Source organism: Xiphias gladius, chromosome 20 (assembly GCF_016859285.1).
Source record: "Xiphias gladius isolate SHS-SW01 ecotype Sanya breed wild chromosome 20, ASM1685928v1, whole genome shotgun sequence".
Classification (NCBI taxonomy): Eukaryota; Metazoa; Chordata; class Actinopteri; order Istiophoriformes; family Xiphiidae; genus Xiphias; species Xiphias gladius.
In genome coordinates, this window is record NC_053419.1 from 3,008,029 (window position 1) to 3,027,001 (window position 18,973).

The window sequence follows — 18,973 nt, forward strand, 5'->3', positions numbered from 1 at the left end:
TATGCAATGAAATGCTCTCACTGTAAAGCCTGGCTGGCTTTCATAGAGGAGAGCAGCGCTGCAACACAAGCTGGCTGAGTTGGATAATACAGAGTAGAGTACAGTAAAGAAAGGAGATCAGATTTCGATCTGCTTTATTTTAGCCGCTACCAGTCCTTTAAAATATGCCTGCGTCAGCCCTGGTACAGATCCTTGGGATTAGCTTGAGAAGTCCTGTTTGAGAAGCATAAATTAACATAACAAAACGAAGAGGACGCAACACATTTAAAATTTTGACTTGACAATTACTGAAAATTCAAACCTCCTCTGATTTCATTTCAATTCGCCCCAATTTAAAGGTGTTTGTGTCCTCCAGAATATCAAATGCTGCAGATTTAAAGCGTAACTACACCCTCAAATCCTGCTAGAAGCCTCTCTGCCAGCATATTTACAAAATGCAACAGAGGACTGAAGGCACAACTAGTGTAAGAAGTGATGCTTAGTGTATAATGTGGAGAGTAAGGGGACAGGGGGGAAGCTGACTGACCACCACTAAGTGTAGCATGGACAGCGACGTAGAGCAAGTACAGCTAACCAGCCATACGAAGCTACTGTCAGATTCTCTGTGTCTGCTGAACAGACCGGGAGGCTGGTGGAGCTTTGATGGTCACAAGAAGAACATTTATGACCCTTCGAGAGGGTCACAGTGTGGGCACCTGGGTTGTAGCTGAGCTAGCAGCTCTGCTACAAGAGGCTCTACGGTGTGTCTGTGGGGGAGTCTCAGAACATACAATAGCTACACTGTTACTGTCCATTAGCCCTAAATATCATGTTAAGCTCTGACTGCAGCACAGCTATCTGCAGGCTCCACGCCGTGTTTACTGCCACTGCAGAGGAGTAAATCTCGTTCATGTATGACGTTTTGTCACTACCGCTTTATCAGTCTTGCTAATGCCGTGCAACCAGCAACATGTGTAATAGACCGTGGAGTCCTGCCTGTTTCGTTACAGCCAGGAAGGGGCTAGACTGATGCAAACTTTCAAATCTGAGCAGACAGGTGTGTGTACATGTACAGGCTAATTTTTTAACAGAAAACAGTTATGATTTTGTTGGAAAAAATCCCCTGTATTAACATCTAATGCCAACAAGAATCTATGTGATTATGTGTCCAGTAAAAAACAATTATTTAGTATGAGTTCCTCTCTGAGGACTCATCCTCTTTTGCTTATATTTGGTCTGTTAAAAGAGCAATAAAGTGACCATCAGTTTACCTTTAACCAGGCGGTGACATCAATCCTCAGCTTGTCGGTGTGATCTCGTTACTTCGCAGACATCACAGACTCATTTGAGGTTGGTCTTTTGCAACAGCGACATTGTATGACACTGTTGCAACCTCAAATGAATAAGTCAATCCTGCGGCACAACCAGATCTGAAATGAAGCTTTACATGCCTGTATTTTAAATAAGAGTAGTTCAGTTTCCATTGAAACATTGTTAATGCAGCAAAAAATGCACTGCAGTCAATCAGACACACACAAACACACACTTAGACTAATTCACAACAGTAAAACACAGAACAGTTTATTCTCTGTGGTTTGTGATGATTGCCTCATTTCGCTGTGGAATCATGAAGTCCCTCTCTAGGAAAGATAACATACACACACAATAACACACACACCGTTCTGGTTGTGGCCTGTGGGGCTCCTCTCCTGATTAATTTCAGGCTCTGTGAATTACTGTGGGTTTTTTGGAAAACATTTAACTAGCTGCCAAAGTCCCCTGCTGATCCACCAGCAGGCCTGCTGCCGCTAGCTCAAAAAGACAGAGCTGAATGACATGAAAGAGAGAGAAGAGAGAGAGGAGTTGGGGCCACAGATCTCCTGTAAAGAGAGGGGAGTCGTCACTTATACATACGGAGGATTCAAATCCACCAATACGTCCATCAGTCCAGCCAAGACCAGGACTACTTTTCCCCTGGTCAAAAGAGTCTCTTAACTTTATGGAAGAGCAGTAGTAAATAAATGGAGAAGCCCTTTAAAAGATACAGACATGGCTGAAATCTTCATTCAGACATTGTTGCAGATCAAGTGGGTTCGTGGGTGGTGGAAAGGGGTGAGGAGGGGGGTAAGCAAGCAAATGACTGCCAACCCCACTGTATGTGCATAAATAGCAGCAGCAGGTCTATAGATAGTATGGTGGTGGGGGGGGGATTGCTTCAGCCAGACAATGCACACTGATCTGCAAACACTTGTCACGCAGTCCATAAGAGCTCAGATTTAGTCAAATCCATCCAACACATATCTGTCTGCATTTTCAGTCTTACCTCTCAACCAATTCCTGTGCAGGTTCACAGAACTAGTGTGATAGCTAGTAGCTGCATGTTGGATGATGTAACGTCGCTGTAGACCTTACAGGGCAGTTTAAACTGTTACAGTGGAATTCATTTCCTTCCAGCTTCCTGTCTCCAAATCTCTCTTGCTTTCTCAGTAAACCACCCACCCCAACCTCACTCAATCAGCATTTCTTTACGAACTGTTCGGTGTTTCAGATTAAAGCGTCGCCGGCTCTTTAGGCACGTATGCTCAGACTGTTTAATGTCATAATGTTATAATCCCAGTCTGTCCAGTGCGCTGCTGCTGCTCATTTCTTTCTGCATGATCTCAGGTTTTTAATGCGCTCGCTGGGTCGACCCCGCCGACGCATCAAATCAACCTGACCCGTCTTTGTTTCTTAAGCTTTGTAATCCAGGATTTGAACTCAATCAAGTCACAGAGGGGAAAAAGAAAAGGACTTAACATGACTTTTCAGCGGCCTGGCCCTGACAGGACTGACCTGTTTAAGCTTAAAATCAGCACCTGATTATCAAAAATGACTCACCGCATGTACCCTTGTGGGGAAATGTCTTCCTCATCTTGTTCTCTCCCCTTGAAAGTGAAAAGTGTGAGGTGATCAGTTACAGGCATCTGTTCATTTTTACCATCTGTGGCCGTCCCTCCTGGCACTGCAGATTGTTTGGATATTTGTGATGAATCTTAAGAGATTCCTGCTCCTACTTGCGGGTCATCTGGCCGTCCGTTTCCTTCTTCTTGCCATCCTTAATCCTGCCATCTGTGTGCTTGGATATTGATATGTAAAATACTGCTGGTTGGGGGTGATTTGAGAACTGAAGGTCATTCTGATTGATTCTTTAGTTTTAGCACAATCTGTCATTCTACAAACTGATTTGAAAGTGAAATCACAACTCCTTCTCCCTCCTTCTTCCCTTACCTCCTACACCTAAACCATCAGGCTTAAGGCTGCAGTTTCTATTTACACTCAGCAGCTTATGGGCAGCTGTGGCTCAGGAGGTAGAGCAGGTCGTCCGTGGTGGTTCGATCCCCGGATTCAGTCCGCATGTCAAAGTGTCCTTGGGCAAGATACTGAACCACAAATTGCCCCTGATATATCATCAGTTTATTAGTGTTTGTGTGTGTGTGTGTGTGTGTGTGTGTGTGAGTGTGTGTATAGAAAGCGCCTTATGTATAGAAAAGAACGCTGCATGTATGTGTGTATGAATAGTTGAATGTAGCATGTAGTATAAAGTGCTTTGAGTGGTCGATAAGACTAAAATAGCGCCATATAAGTGCAGTCCATTTACCGTTGACCATTTATTTGACCATTGACCTTGCACTGCTCTCTCACAGTCAGTGTTGGTTTCTTCATCACTATGATGTCGGTTTGTCAGTGTCCTCCTTCCTGCCTATTTGTATGCAGCAGCTACCTTTGTGCTGGCTTCACATGTGTTCCCGGACAGAAAAGTCCAGCTCGGACGGACATGTGAGGTCAGCCTCAAGTGTCGCAGCCCGGCTGCGTCGCTCAGCAGGAACACGACTGTAATGATCTTACAGGATTTGGGTCAGGGCCGTCGGACAGCAAGAGCCTGGCCTAACTAATTAGATAGTGCAAATATCCACTGTGTCATCCCGCCACAATGACCACCGCTGCTGCCCGTTAAACAGCTGCCATGGCAACCAGCTGGAAGTCTGGCTCCCTGCTGTGAGCTGCAGCTCCGGACGGAATCCCCAAAAAGCGCAACTGTCCCTCATCCTTCGTAAAAAAACATGGAGGTGGCTGGAAATACATGCGTTTGTATGTAGCGCTTTTTTTTTTACCTGTTCCTATAGGATAGCGCCCCGAGTTCATTTAGGACCTTATTCAAATGTTTGGAGTAAATTTTGGATTGTGCTAACCAGTAACTACGTATGGCATTCCTTCCTATACAGTATGTCTAAGGCTTCACTGTCTTTACCTCAGTATCTAACAGAAATCACAAAGCACTGTTTCCCCCAAATAGCTCAAATTCCCTAACTAACCTGGGGAAAATGGTAATATTAAGATAAACAATATTTACACCTAATAAACAAATAAATAAATAATGGCAATAGAAAATTGTAGCTTACTTAGTTATCACAGTTATAACTTTTGTGCTCCTTTAACCTGTTTTTTTTTTTTAATGTACCTTTTTAACAGTAAATAAAATAAAACAATCCAAGAAAACAAAAACAAAAATTAGAAAAACAAATAGAAACTTGAAATGCCTGAATAACTATGTCGGCCCACACATACATACACGCCGGCAACCAGAAAAGGAAATTAAAACAAAACAAAGGCCTTGTTAAAAGCCTGGTCGACACTGGGGAACAGTTGAAGAGTCACAGTTACAGCGTCCTAATGTTGCACCTCCAGATGTGGTGGAATGGACTGGTGGGCTGATGGCTGATCGTCGCAGGCCAAATGGAAAAATTGTTTTCAGTCTAACACGCTTTACTTCTATGCGATTTACAAAATGCCAGTTTACACCGTGTGATCACGATTATTTCTCATCTTCTTTCTCACTCACCTTTCTGCTGCTCGCTTACCTGCCTTGCCCAAAAACCCGCCCCACAGCCAATCATATTACAGGAAAAACTGATGACATGCAATAAAAGTAAGCTGTATAGGTTTTACTCTGTTTATACAGCATGTTCAGCAGGAACTATGCAAACAATCGATGCTGCAGAATATGTTTGTATTGAAATGAACATAATACTGACCAGGACATATTCATACTGAATAAAACAGATAAGTAGTTATAGATCAGATAACCAGGACATAACGATATTTGGGTGCTTGTGATATTGCCCAAGTACCTATATGTACTATACCTTACAATAATATACTATACTGTACTATACAGTATAGTATAACAGCAGAATATAGAATACATTTGGTATAAGGTACATTTGGTTATTTCTAATTGCTTTTATTTTGCCATTTTTTGAATCATTGTTAATCTTGACACGTCCTGCAGATGTTTCATGTTTCATGTCTACCGGCAGTTTGCGCTTTTAATTTGCATTAAATGTGTTTCAGTGCCAGCCGCTCAACAAAAAAGCTATAGAAGCTATTCAATTTAGTGAGTGAATGAAAACAGTATTTGTGTTAAAAAAAAACACACGGTGATGAGGGTGGTGAGTGTGACATGATTCTTTTGTTGTACTGATGGAATTAGTAAACAGGTGAACATGCAGGAGCAAGCAGTATCAATAATAAACTAAGACAGCAGCAGATCCGAAAGCAGGAATGCTTCATACTAAAAATATCATAAAATCGACATTTAAAACAGGGGATTAGAAGTAAAAGCCTATTTCTAACATCATTTCAAATGAAAGCCTAGTTCTCTCTGCAGTTGAGGTAAATAAAGGCCCATCCACTATTTTATTATTTCATTTCCAGAGATTTTTTTTAAGATTTTCCCTGGTGTGTTGACCTTCATTGATGCTGTAATCACTCGTCTCTCTGCTCTCTCTGTAATAAAAAAATCATCACCTTAACTAAAGAGTGAGCTTCTATTCACTCACAAATATCCATGCCAAACATGAAAAGAAAGGCCTCTCTATGTAGCACTGTTTTTTTTTCATAGCCACAATGGGAAAGTTTTTGGACAGAGCAAACAACATACTAACTACCTTGATACCATCATTGCCGTACAGTTTGCAGTTTGATTACCATTCAGATGTGTTTTGTGCCCGCTCAGTGGCTGTGTTGAAAATGAGTCTTTGTGAAAAAAATGCACAGGGAGAAAGATGATTCCTGCATTGAGAAGCCCTGTACTGAATTGGATCTCTTTGGTGTGACTCTGCTGAGAAATGAAGGCAGAAAAGTGCCTCAGTTTAATAGACAATTATTTGTTTTCAGTGTCAGCTGTTGTACGACAACAAAGAGATTTACACAAATGCGGAGAAAACCTTTTCTGATTTCCTCAGCTGCAAAAAAATGAATAAGAACACATATAGTAGATACTGCATAGAAGGCCTCATTTTTGGGCCATTGATCGTCTGCGGACATTAAATTTTAGGCAGTTTACTGCATTTGCTGGAAAGTGACGCCCTGCATTTACTCAGGTACTCTACTTAAGTACAATACGGATGTAATAAAACTTTTAATTTTATGTTGTCTTCTACTCCACTCCCAACCCTGTTGCCTAGAAATGACATTTCTATACAACTAAACTGCAACGACAAATACGTTTTGTAGGAAGCGTAGTTTTTGAACCAAGCGCTGCATTTATTAACAGCATGTAAAGACAGTTGCATAATGTTTTCTGTGGCTCTGAAGGAGCCTTGTCAAGTCTGACGAAATAATCTTGATGGTGTCATACTGACAGGGTCCCCATCAAGGTTATCTAGTAATGTTAGCCCGTCACTCTTGAATAATAGGGGCTTTACAGCCCGTTAAATATTTCAGACATCATGTCCACAGAGTGAACGATAAGGGATGAGTGTGTACTGAGTCTCTGTGGATGTATTTAATGACAGATAATTGGTGGTTAAACACAGATTGAAAGACGTTGCTAACAAGTTTCTGTTCTGTGAGTGTATGTTTGTGTGTGTATCTAAAGCTTTAGCTGTGTGTGTGTGTGTGTGTGTGTGTGTGTGTGTGTGTGTGTGTGTGTGTGTGTGTGTGTGTGTGTGTGTGTGTGTGAGTGTGAATGTCCTTCACGGGGTACTGTCATCACACACACACACACACACACACACATGCACACAGAGCAGATGTTGATTGAAATGAATGATGGAGCAGATTTCCATTTGAATGCTCACTGGAAGTTATTATGGTGCCGCTATAGAGAGGCGGCATCACTGATACCGTGTCTGTGTGTGTGTATGTGTGTGTGTGTGTGTGTGTGTGTGTGTGAGAGAGAGAGAGAGACAGACCTCATTCTTTCCTTACTGTTTCCAACTCATCTTATTGGACAGCAATAACTGTTTTATTATTTGACTGAACATTCTAAATAATTGTCAGTTATCATGTCAGTTATAAATGACAATCCAGGTGAGAGTGTGTGTATCGAGGCAAAGTGGAGTCAGACGTGTTGTGTCTGATGGAGGTCAGCTGGTCGTTGATGCAATCACCATATCAATGGTTGTTCTCAGCTGTTTCAGCAGAAAATAGAATCGTATTAACGGGGTGTCCTGCCTGTTGTAGTTACTATCACAAAGAACCCACCTGGAAACACAAATACTTTCGTAAACATGTCTTCTCGGATGACCAGGTAATCAGTGTTAAAGCTCTTTAGAAAAACAAAATCCAAACAATCAATGGACACTCAGGGAATTCCCTCAACATAAGCTAATAGGTGAGCAGTCGCCGTCCATTGTAACGAGGGAGACTGCTGAAGACAAAGAAACAGACAACTTTTCGTCTTTATTTTAACTTTTGAGAAACAGCCAAAGGGTTTAGAGATTAAAGATAAAACAGATCAGAGAGAATATGTATTATGAAAATAAATTATCCTGGAATTTGTCACTTAACATGGCCACAGGTAAAAAGTAAACACATCGTCATCCTTCAGAATCGGACATTTTGTGATTTTTTTTGATTGGCTCCACAGAGGAAAAGAGCCCATCCATTACAGTCATGGAGCTTCGCTTAAACTTTTCAGAATGAAATCATAAACAATTTTATTTGTTTTTTTTCTTCAATTTTATGATCAAAGTCTGATTTAAATTTAATGAGAATCAGTGATCAAACTGTTGATTGAACCAGGGTGAATCTGAAACAGTCAGCATATCCAAAATCCATACTACACACTAATTCTACGCAGGTTTCAGTCTTCATTACATTCACACTGGAAAAACTATCAAACAAGACTAAACAAAATATTGATTTTCAGTGTGCTATTGATGAATACTATTGTCCCAACTGTAAAAAGATTTGAGCATTATGGTATTTCAAGGGAAACCATCGTACACTCAAAATCCATACTCCGGCGTGCCAAAAATGGAGTTTTTAACATGTTGCTTGAAGGTGAAGCCATGGTTCACTGCACATCCTTTGGTCTACTGCTTAACTACAATGTGCTCTGACTAGGGGCCAAAACAAATAAGTTACAAGAAAATATTTTTGCACAATAGAAATTACACAAAACGGGAGGATAACCGAACCAAGCAACAGTCTGACAAACTTCTGATATACAGTAAGAAAGAGCTTACAGGAGGTTTTGAATGGTGACATTGGCTGTCTTCTGAAATGTCAGCAGATGTGACTGCATCAGTAAGATGCAGATTCAAGGACAGTTTTCCATAATACATTACTGACATTATTATCGTAGAATGAATAATCTAGCTGATTCCAAATTCAGCTCTACACCATTTCACTCTATTTGAAAATAATGACAGGTTATAATTATCCTACATTTATGGTTTGTTAGACTTATTTTTCATACATTGCACAAAGTGTTGCTTATTGTACAAATATGATAATTGTTTTACAGCTGGCTTCACTGTCTCAGGAGGAGAAAGTTAAAAATTGGGGTTGGGTGGTGGTGAGACGGCTCCAGAACGATCTCAGAAAACAAAAACATAAAGTGTCAAATTTTTGGAGAAACATCTGGCTGTTATTTGTTGAAGTTTAATTGCCACATTGCACAACACAAAATAAGAAAAATCAGGCCTTATCTGGCTCAGTACGCCAGCCAACTCTTGGTACAGGCCATGGTTATCTCCCACCTCGACTAGCAGGCCTCCCTTCATGCACAGTTAAACCCTTACAGATGGTTCAGAACGCGGCAGCGTGTCTGGTTTGTGATCATCCTAAAAGGACACACGTCACTCCGCTGCTCATTGACCTCCACTGGCTACCCATGGCTGCCCGAAACAAATTCAAGTCACTAATCGGTCACTGCGTTGCTCCAAGAAATGTCGTCTGGCATTGTTATCCCTGCACACAAGGCAATCACAGTCCAGACTGTTCTCGTTTGGAGTTCCTCGATGATGGAATGAGCTGCCAAATTTTATTGGAGCAGGGATGTCCTTCTCTGTCTTCAAGAAGCTCTTGAAGACTCATCTCTTCTGAGAGTACCTCCTCTCTTAACACCTCTAACACTCTAAAATGCCGAACTAGCATTTACTGTGCACTTCCTTCCCTGATCTCCTTGCACGTTGTCTTTTGAATAGATCCAGTACTTAGAACCTACTTAAAGGTCTCCTACTGTACTGAAGCTTCAGTGTTGTCCCTCACATGTAAGTCGCTTTGGATAAAAATGTCTGCCAAAGGAGTAAAAGTAAATATAAATTGAAATTGGCAGGGACGCTCTAAAGCCACTGTTTCACTGATGTCTGACAGCGCATGTATTGCATAATTTCCTGTTACTATATAGCCGTAAAGTACATCGATTTGCAGGAACAGTAGACTGTGACGATTATCATCCAGCACATGTTGTGTACCGTTAGTATGTACTAAGGAACTGGGACATAGCTGAAAAACTGTACTGATTTTGTATCTGTAGAGAGAATTTGCGGGTTTTCCCATTCACTTCAATATGGTCAGAGTTTTACCAAAGCAGCATCTAGTGGACGATGGAGGAACTGCATCTGAACCTGCTTCAGCTCCGACTCCAACCCTCAAATGGGGTGGCTGCTGATTGGTTTAGATCTGTTTTCCTGTGTTTCTGGTGTTTAGCGTCTCAGACTAATTCCTGGCCACATGTAGTAGTCTGTGTTGTTTGTGTATCAGTGTGTAGTTGATGATGTGGTGAAGCTGCAGCAGCTCAGAGTTTAAAGGAAATCGTTAGCTCTTAATTAGAGCATTACTGCAGTGATAAAGTTACACCTCCAGATAATGATGTATTGATGGGAGACACACATACACAACTCACCTCTACTAACTTTCTACCTTTCCTCTCTTCTTATCTTGTTCTCTTTTATTTCTCCGTTCATTTCTTTTTTCCAACTGTTACTATCATTTCCCCCCTCTTCCTCAGCCATCTCTTTTCTCTTTATATATGCTCTTCTCTTTCACTGTTTCCGCTCACCCCCCTTCCTGTTTCCTGACTCCTTTATATCTTTACTTCCTTTTACTCCTCTGCCATTCTCTCTGTATTTTTTTGTGGTTCTGTATTCCCTTCCTTAAATTTTTGAAACCTCTCAGCATTCTTTCTTTCTCTGTCCTTTTTCTCTTTCATCCCCTCCCGCCCTCCTACCTGCTTGTCTTTCTTTTTTCTTGATTGTATCTCACCTTCCTTCCCTTCTTTTTCAGACATGTTCAACAATCACATATAGGTGTAGTGCTCTGTTTTCCACACACTTTTGGCCATAAATTTTTCTTTGTGTGTTTATATAACAGTGCTCAGGAAGCCGTGACATCAAAATTGTATTTGTCAGTTTGTTGACAGTTAGAGGACGTTCCTCTGTGAGTGTGTGTGTGTGTGTGTGTTTGTGTTTGCTGACAGGCAGAATGTTTGTTGTCTTGGAGCGCTGACAGTATTGCTGTGGCACTCAGTGCTACATGAGCCTCTTCAGGCTTCGTCCTTTTCTCTGTTGAGGCTCAAAATGGCTTCTGCCCCACATCTCTGCTCTCACATTCATGAGCTGCCGCAGCAGTTTTAGTAATGACATTCAACGACATGGCAGCCACCGGACTTCTCCTGCCTATCTGTTTACAGTCTAGTGAGCCTGCTTACCAGCAGTCACATTAGCTTGTACCTCAACGTGTTTGACTCTGTATCCATCCGTTCACTTCCCTTACACAGGGTTTCAAAAAAAAAAGTTTCAAATTTCAAGGTGCTAAAGTTTTTTCTTTTGCCACATGCCCACGTTAACATGAACAGCTGTAAACTTACCAGTCTAGAAGAAACGCTGCAAGTTCAGCATCAAACTTCATTCCTTTACTCACCAAGAGCTGTCTCCAGCGGTGGAAAGCAACACCAATGCTGACTCCTATTTTGCTTCTATTTCTATCACTAGCCGGGCCTAGCAGGTTTGCATGCTAACCCGCTAGCCCCGGCCTGTACTGTCTCATACTAGTACTTTGCGATAGTGAGTCACTGTAGCGTCCAGTCTGTCGTCAGTCCAACATGTGAGGATGAAGAAGAAGCGCTGCCAGAGGGCATATTGTAACCTCTTGTCTGGTAAACACAATGATGGCCAAAGCTCTTGGCAAGCGACAACCAGCACCACCACCACCCGCTCCAGGCCAGACACCTAGTTGGGCAATAAAGAAAACTTAGATATAGTAAAGTATATAGTATCCTTTAAAGGAATATTTGGGGAAATATGCTTATTCCCTCTCTTGCTGAGAGTTAGAGGAAAAGATCAATGCCCCTCTCATTTCTGGCTGTTAAATATTAAGCTTTTTTTTGCTCTAGGTTTCGCCTCTAAAGTTACTAACAGGCTTCCTTATCTTATTGGTGAAGGTCGTTGGTGTTATTGGACTCAGGGATGAAAAGAAGATATTTCCAACTTAATTTTTCTGGTAATATTTATATTTACAGTTACAGAACACGCCAAATGAACATTTGTCAAAGACAATAAAGCACAATGCTCTTTTTTTAAAATTCGGAAATAATTAACTTGTTCTGCGTCTCTGTCTCATCTCTGTGCACAAGACATGTCACATGTCTTGTGCATCGTTTTAAACTTCAACCTGACATTTTGGTATCTTCGGAAACTTCTGAATCTCCACCAGAAATGAAAATAAAGTTATATTGGTTTAACCATACAAAATAACTCTGTAATGTAATGTAATAACTTTCCCACTGGAAGGACAGTGGGATTGTAACATGTTTAAAACATAATGTTACAAACATGCTGAAACCATGCTTCATTGTGTTTAAAACCTATAGATGAAATAGTTCATCAGTCCTTCTGAAATCTCATGACTTTTTCAGTGTAATGTTTTGTCCAGTCACATCAACAGCAGACATTGTTTTGTTTCAGGAGTGCACAGAAAACAGATATAATGAAAATATTGATTCCTCATCTTACATATCCTGACTCAACCAAAAACCAAACTACCTGTAATCTTTCACTGCTGTGTTAACCTTTCAGTAGCGGCTTAAATGTAGACTTTCTGTCTGAAAAATCAGCAGCAGCCCGCGGATTATTACCTGAAAATGTCAAATGAATTTGTAGCTGACCATGTGAAGATGAAGATATGATGACCCATGGAGGGTAGTGAGATCAAACACATTCAGCACTTCAATAAACTGTGGACTGCAACTGAAGAGTTTTTAATTGTATTAATTAGTCTGTAAATAACTGAGGTGATTACAGAAACTCACTAATGTGAAACACAGTCCTGAGGGAAAGTAAAGTTGCTGAACGACACTGAACAACAAATATAGTAGCAACACTGTGGCTGATTCATTGGCTGACTCAGAGTCCTTCCAGCAAGGAGATGAAGTGGGGATGGGCTGTTCCTTTGTTGTTTATGTGTTGTATTATCTCGTGTATTACTGCAGTGCCCCCTCAGTTCCTGAACTACCCAACCAACACGTACGCCTACGAGTCCACTGACATTGAGCTGGAGTGTGCCGTAACAGGGAACCCACCACCGACGGTCCGCTGGATGAAGAACGGAGAAGAAGTCATTCCCAGCGACTACTTTCAGATAGTGGTGAGTCAAACAGAACCTAGAAACATATACGTATACTGTATACATATATTGCACCCATACATCTGAATGGAGGAAATCTACTTTTAATCAGTATGTGGAAACTATCTGTCTGAATCTGCAGCTGGAGACAGCCTGTACCTGTAAAAATAAATAATTAAATGAAATGAAAATAAAATAAAATAAAATAAAATAAAATAAAATAAAATAAAATGAAATGAAATGAAATGAAATGAAATGAAATGAAATGAAATAAAATAAAGTCACAAATTTATGAAAAAAGTAATGTTTTAAAAATGTAATGGATTCTTTTTTTTACATTTTTGAATATTTTTGAAATCCCTCTAATGCAAAAGTCGAAACATACATTGTTTATAATGAATATATTTTCCTACAAAACACAATTAAATATACGACAATAACAATGTTCATTAACAAAAATACAAGTCACTCAGATAACAAATAACAGTCAGCATATGTGCTGACCTCTTATTGATACATGATCAGCAAAAAATAAAACACCCTGAAACAAAGTTTTTGTATCAGATGTTTCCATAAATTCTCAAATAGTGAATCATAATTCTGCAGCTCTGAGTTTCTCTTTTAAATACAAATACTGTTTTCATTAAATGATTACTTATAGTCTCTTTTGCTTTGCTGGTTTTGTTTTTTTTTTTCTTTTTGAATGCTGTTTAGCTACCGTCTCAACTCCCACTTTCTGTACAGATGTTTGTTTGAGGGGGAAGCTGCACACTCACTCATACTTTATCATTGTTATTAGATTTATTTTTTTTTTCGTGTTCTACACATATTACAACTGGTGAGCTGATTATGAATAGGATTTGTGTGATTAAGTTGGAATGGCTCTCTTTCAGTCTGGGTAAGCTGGTGCTGACAGCTTACAGCTATAGTGTGTGATATGTCAAGATTCTAAACTTAAGTCTTCAGATCCCTTATGTGTCTCCAGAGGTAGACATACCAGTAAATAAATGACTTTTCCTGAACTTAGCTTCGTTTTACAAAGTTCACTCAACTTTCCTCTGTAGGCTCTACAGCCCTAGATGCCTCTCCATCCAGGATCTCTCCCAAACCTTTTCCTCCTTTTTCTGCCTTTTCAGTGCAAATGTCACTGCATATAAATAATGCAAACCGCTGTCTGCTCTCCATGTGGTTTTGCTGCCATCCATTTCAAATGTTATCACTCCATTCGATGGTTTTTACCATTTGTCATTACTTCCATAATTATACTTCAGAAGGGACAAACTGCACTTACCAGTAAGCCAGAAGGCACATATCATCGACACTGTCCTCCCCTGACAAACAATCATAAGTCAGCTATCCAAGAAGCTAACGCATAGCTCCGTTTTCTATTTAGGCAGCCTCCAGCTGCCATAGTAATTACAACAGGAGCAAAAGTCATTGTGGCATTGTTGGCGTCGAATAAAGAGCAACAAACTCCACACAGGGAGGAGGTCGGGTTGGATGGGGGAGATGACAAAACAGAGGACTTTCAAATGGGAGACAGCTTTTTGGTCTCCTGTGTCAAGCCGATAGTCACCATGACGAAGTTCCAGCGCATAATAACAGCCCGCTGAGCCGACTATTAGGGGAAGTAAGGCCCCATTAATCCACATCTATGCTGCAAGTGACAATAGATAATGCCCATTTAAGGGAGCAATGACATTCGTAGCAGGTGTTGGTACAAACAAACGCAATAGTTTGCATTCTTGTGGAATTTGCGGAGTCATCTGCCACCGGAAATCACTGACCAGTGAGTTTGGTGTGTTGTTTGGTCTGTTTCCTCAATTTTAAGGTGCATTTTTCACCTATATTCAGCTATATTCTTGAAGGTCAATATTTACAGTCAAAAAAGAAAAGAGCAACATTGATGCTAAATATTCCATAAATCATTGTTTAATTTTAATCAATGATACGGTGACAGCGATATCAAAAAAACTTCAAGGAGCGATAGGAATGAAATAGTGAATGAAAACAGTATTTGTGTTAAAAAGAGAGAGTGAGGCATGATTCTGTTGTTGTTTTTTCATAATCTCACAATATGGGCATCACTCATAATCCGTAATCTCATAATCTTCTGTAAAGCGATGACACAAACATGCACACACACGTACACTCATACACATTCCCTCCCTCTCTCATACACACTTTTTTTTTGGTTTTATAAATGATTTCTTGTTTGTATGATGGTCTAAACCAGACTTGTGTGTGTGTATGTCTTAAATTTTATTTATTGACGTGATGTTTGTGTTTGTTTCAGGATGGCAGTAACCTGCAGATTTTGGGTTTGGTGAAGTCCGATGAAGGATTTTATCAGTGTATCGCTGAAAACTCAGCCGGCAGCTCACAGGCGATGGCTCAGCTGCTGCTCCGAGAGCCAGGTAGGAACACAAACACACAACCGATAGGTGCGATGTCCCCATTGTTGCTCATCGATAAACACAACGTGCTACCATCACCTGTCAACTTAAATTCTGTCATGATATCATTTCATCTCTGACTTTGTTGTGTTTCCTCGAGATCACTTGATTTCCAACTTTCTGGTCAGTTTTGTTCATTTTTTTTCAATCTCTTTTTTTCATTGTGATACAGTAGTTAGTCCTGTTGGTGAAAAATGTTGGTTGGATAATAATAATATTCTTTGAAGATCATTTTTCAAACTGAGTGAGCCTCAAGTCATAATTACAATTTACTTAGAAAAGTAACTGTTGCATGTTTCAAGAAGTTAAAATTAAGAGTTACCAAGGTCATAATCCTGAGTTACAGAAATCATGATAAAGTTATACAGGTCATACTTATGACTTATGGAACTCCGAATTACTTGTTATAGAAATCATAATTATGTGTATTAGAAGAGGTAATTACGAGTTCAGTCAGTCATAATTAAGAGTTATGGAAATCAAAATGATGTATTACGGAAGACATAATTACAATTTAAGTTGCAGGAGTCATGATCATGAGTTACGGAGTCATAACTGAAAGTGACACAAGTCACAGTTAGTTAAAGAAGTCATAACTAAGAAATAGATGTTTTTTTTTTCTCCTTTATGAGTGCAGGTCATTCCATACATAGAGATTCAAGCAGGACTATTGAGTCTGTCACAGCTGAGCAGTTTGATGTTGACCACACAGAACAGAGATATTAAAACTGCTTTGTTTGGTTGAATGCTTACCACGCCCTGTCCTTCCACATGTTCATAGTTTCACGACGTCACAAAATGGCCCAGGTTTGGTTTACAAATTATCACCAAAGAGCGAGTCAGTGATTTTTCTCCCTGGCGGAGGCGCTCTTTTCTGATGCTCATATTCTCAGTAATCAGATTACAGAGTCAGTCAGACACCAGCTGAGAGAACAGCAGGAGTCAATTGGTGCTGGCAAAGTCACTGTTTGTTGTGTTGTGTGGTTGTTTGTGTTGGGGTTAAAAATTCAGTTCGTCTTGTAATGTGACAGCAGTTAGTACCATCTGACACACACAAACACAGAGAGAGAGAGAATGAGATGAATATGTGAACAGCTCAGCCAGTCTGCAGAACATTTGAGTCAGCACATCTGCATCTAAATGGACCAGCGGCTGTGTGTGTGTGAGTATGTGTGAGTGTTTGTGTGTGTGTTATAGATAGGGGGGGGGGCATTGAGCACAGTTATATTCGCACTGTATATTATTGTGACTCTGACCCGGTGTCTGTAAGATCCCTCGTATGAAGAACCTGGCTAAGGCTGTCATAGAAAACCTGAATATGTAAAGGGATCATTCTGAAAGAAACCAGGACATGTGTGCTCATGTAAACAGCAGAAGCAGCTTTCAAATCAGTCTTAATACACCAGTCTTCCACCTAGCTGACAAACATTCAGCTTAGCTAACTGACTACTCAAATGACTGTGACTGACTCACTGCACTGACTAAAAGATCGAACTAACCAACCACCAAACTAACTTAAGAATGCATCAAACAGACAGCTCACTAACTAGCTCAGCGACTAACTGATTCACTGATATACCAGTGACTGCCTAAATTGCCAGCACACTGGTTAGCTAACTAACCAAATAACTCTGCGATTGACTAACTGACAAAAAAACTAATTAACCAACCACTTTGAAGCCAATTTCAATTTCAAACATACACAGTTAAATAACTAACTAAGCAACTGAATAGCTAATATAATAATTAGCCAACTAACTAATGGACTGACTGACTGGCGAGCTGACTATATAACTGGCTGAAGAAATATCATACCAGTAATCTAGTAGTCATACTTGTGCTAACTAACTAGTTACTATTAGCTAACTAGCTGAATTTCTGACTGTGTAGCTGACTCGACCCTGGTTATAGAAGTAGTAATGAGTAAAAGCCTTCAGAATCTCGTGAGAACAAACATTCTGGTCATATGAGGAAAACAAAAGCACTGGAACAGACTTGAAGCCCCTCGGTTGTCAGTGTCTCAAAATGGAGAGTTATCAGTGCTTTCACCTGCATACGCCGTACCTCTCCTTCCTCCTTTCTTGTTTTCTTTCTTTCATTCTTTGTCTCCGCTTTAATCACTGTTCAGTGTGTTGCTCCTCCCCTGAGCCAACAGCACAGATGGCAACACACACACACACACACGCGGACATTAAGAGGGTCAGATGGTCGGTGTTATCGCTTGGTTACTATCGCCACGGGAACCAAGCATCCCAGCAGGCTCACAGTGGCCAATCAGACATTCCCACGAGAAATCACGGCCGATGTGTGTGTGTGTGTGTGTGTGTGTGTTATTGTCAGCATACCACCTTGTTACCCTTGACAAAGTCAGGCCTCTTGATCCTTGAATGACTCTTCACACACACACACACACACACACACACACACACACACACACACACACACACACACACACACACACACACACACACACACAATTAAACACAATTAACACAATTAGGTTTTGTTCTCTTACCTATGTACTTAAAATCTCTCCAATCAGCCACAGTGTTAATGTTTTATATATATATATATATATATATATATATATATATATATATATATATACTTCAGACAAGTAAATTTTTCAAAAAATGAAATACCAGTGCTTACAGACACACACACACACACACACACACACACACACACACACACACACACACACACACACACTCACTGTGTGAGTGAGTGGTTTCATTTATGCAGAACATTTGCAGGTGGGGATGCTGTTTGACTTCATGCAGTGGGTCTTAATATCTCCTATATATATTCTTTTCGTTCTGTTTCCCACCCCGTTGCTAGTAACATGATCCTGTACTGATTTCCCGCTCACAAACACAGCCAGTCATCTTCATCAAATTATACACTCAGCGAGCACTTCATTAGGAACCCCACACTAAAACTGGGCAGGGGCCTCCATTTGCTCTTGAAACAGCCTCAGTTCTTCATAGTATGGATTCCACAAGATGTTGGAAACGCTGATGTGTTTGATGTGAACATTATTTACTTGTTTTGATCTGGTTGCAGGTACCACTGCTGGGAAGTGTTCCCCAGGTCACTGTAGTGTAGAGAGGGAATTTGACACTGGTTTTTGTATTCAGATCATGTCAGCTAGCTATAGACATCACATCCAGGCTAGACTCTGTTCCGTCTCTAACGCACTGCAATCTCTCATTCAGCATTTATTTAATCAGTCTTTCTAAAAAAAAATAAAGCACGTTCCTGGAGTTTATCTTTTATATTCTTAGACAAACCAGCTCCACTACAGCGATAGCTGTAAGAAACTGAAACCTTTGTGATTTTAACAAAGTTAAACAACAATAAACTGCAAGTGCAGCAGTGTGGGTACTTCATTACTGGGTTTTCGTCCATATCAATAAAACTCACCAGCACTCACTTCTAAAGTCATTTGTCTTTCAACTTTTTATCTGTAATATCAGCAGCATTGAATCCTCTCCGTCCCGCTGTCCCTTTCTTTACTAGCTAGTCTCTGACTGTGTCTCTCTGCTCTTTGGTGCTCGGCAGGTAGCGTACAGTGGGTTCAACAAAGCTTGTTTGCTGAAAACAGCTGCCTGCTGCAGCTGGAAGCGAGGCTGGTAAGAGCA

General features: G+C 40.4%; 1 protein-coding gene across 1 annotated transcript in view; it reads left to right on the forward strand.

The window, feature by feature from the left end:
• dcc (DCC netrin 1 receptor) overlaps positions 1 to 18,973 on the forward strand; it is a 306,576-nt gene that overhangs the window by 146,819 nt on the left and 140,784 nt on the right. The window contains exons 8-9 of the mRNA XM_040158011.1: positions 12,740 to 12,894; positions 15,170 to 15,290. Of these exons, the coding sequence (XP_040013945.1) occupies positions 12,740 to 12,894; positions 15,170 to 15,290 (276 nt within the window). The remainder of the gene's footprint in view (positions 1 to 12,739; positions 12,895 to 15,169; positions 15,291 to 18,973) is intronic.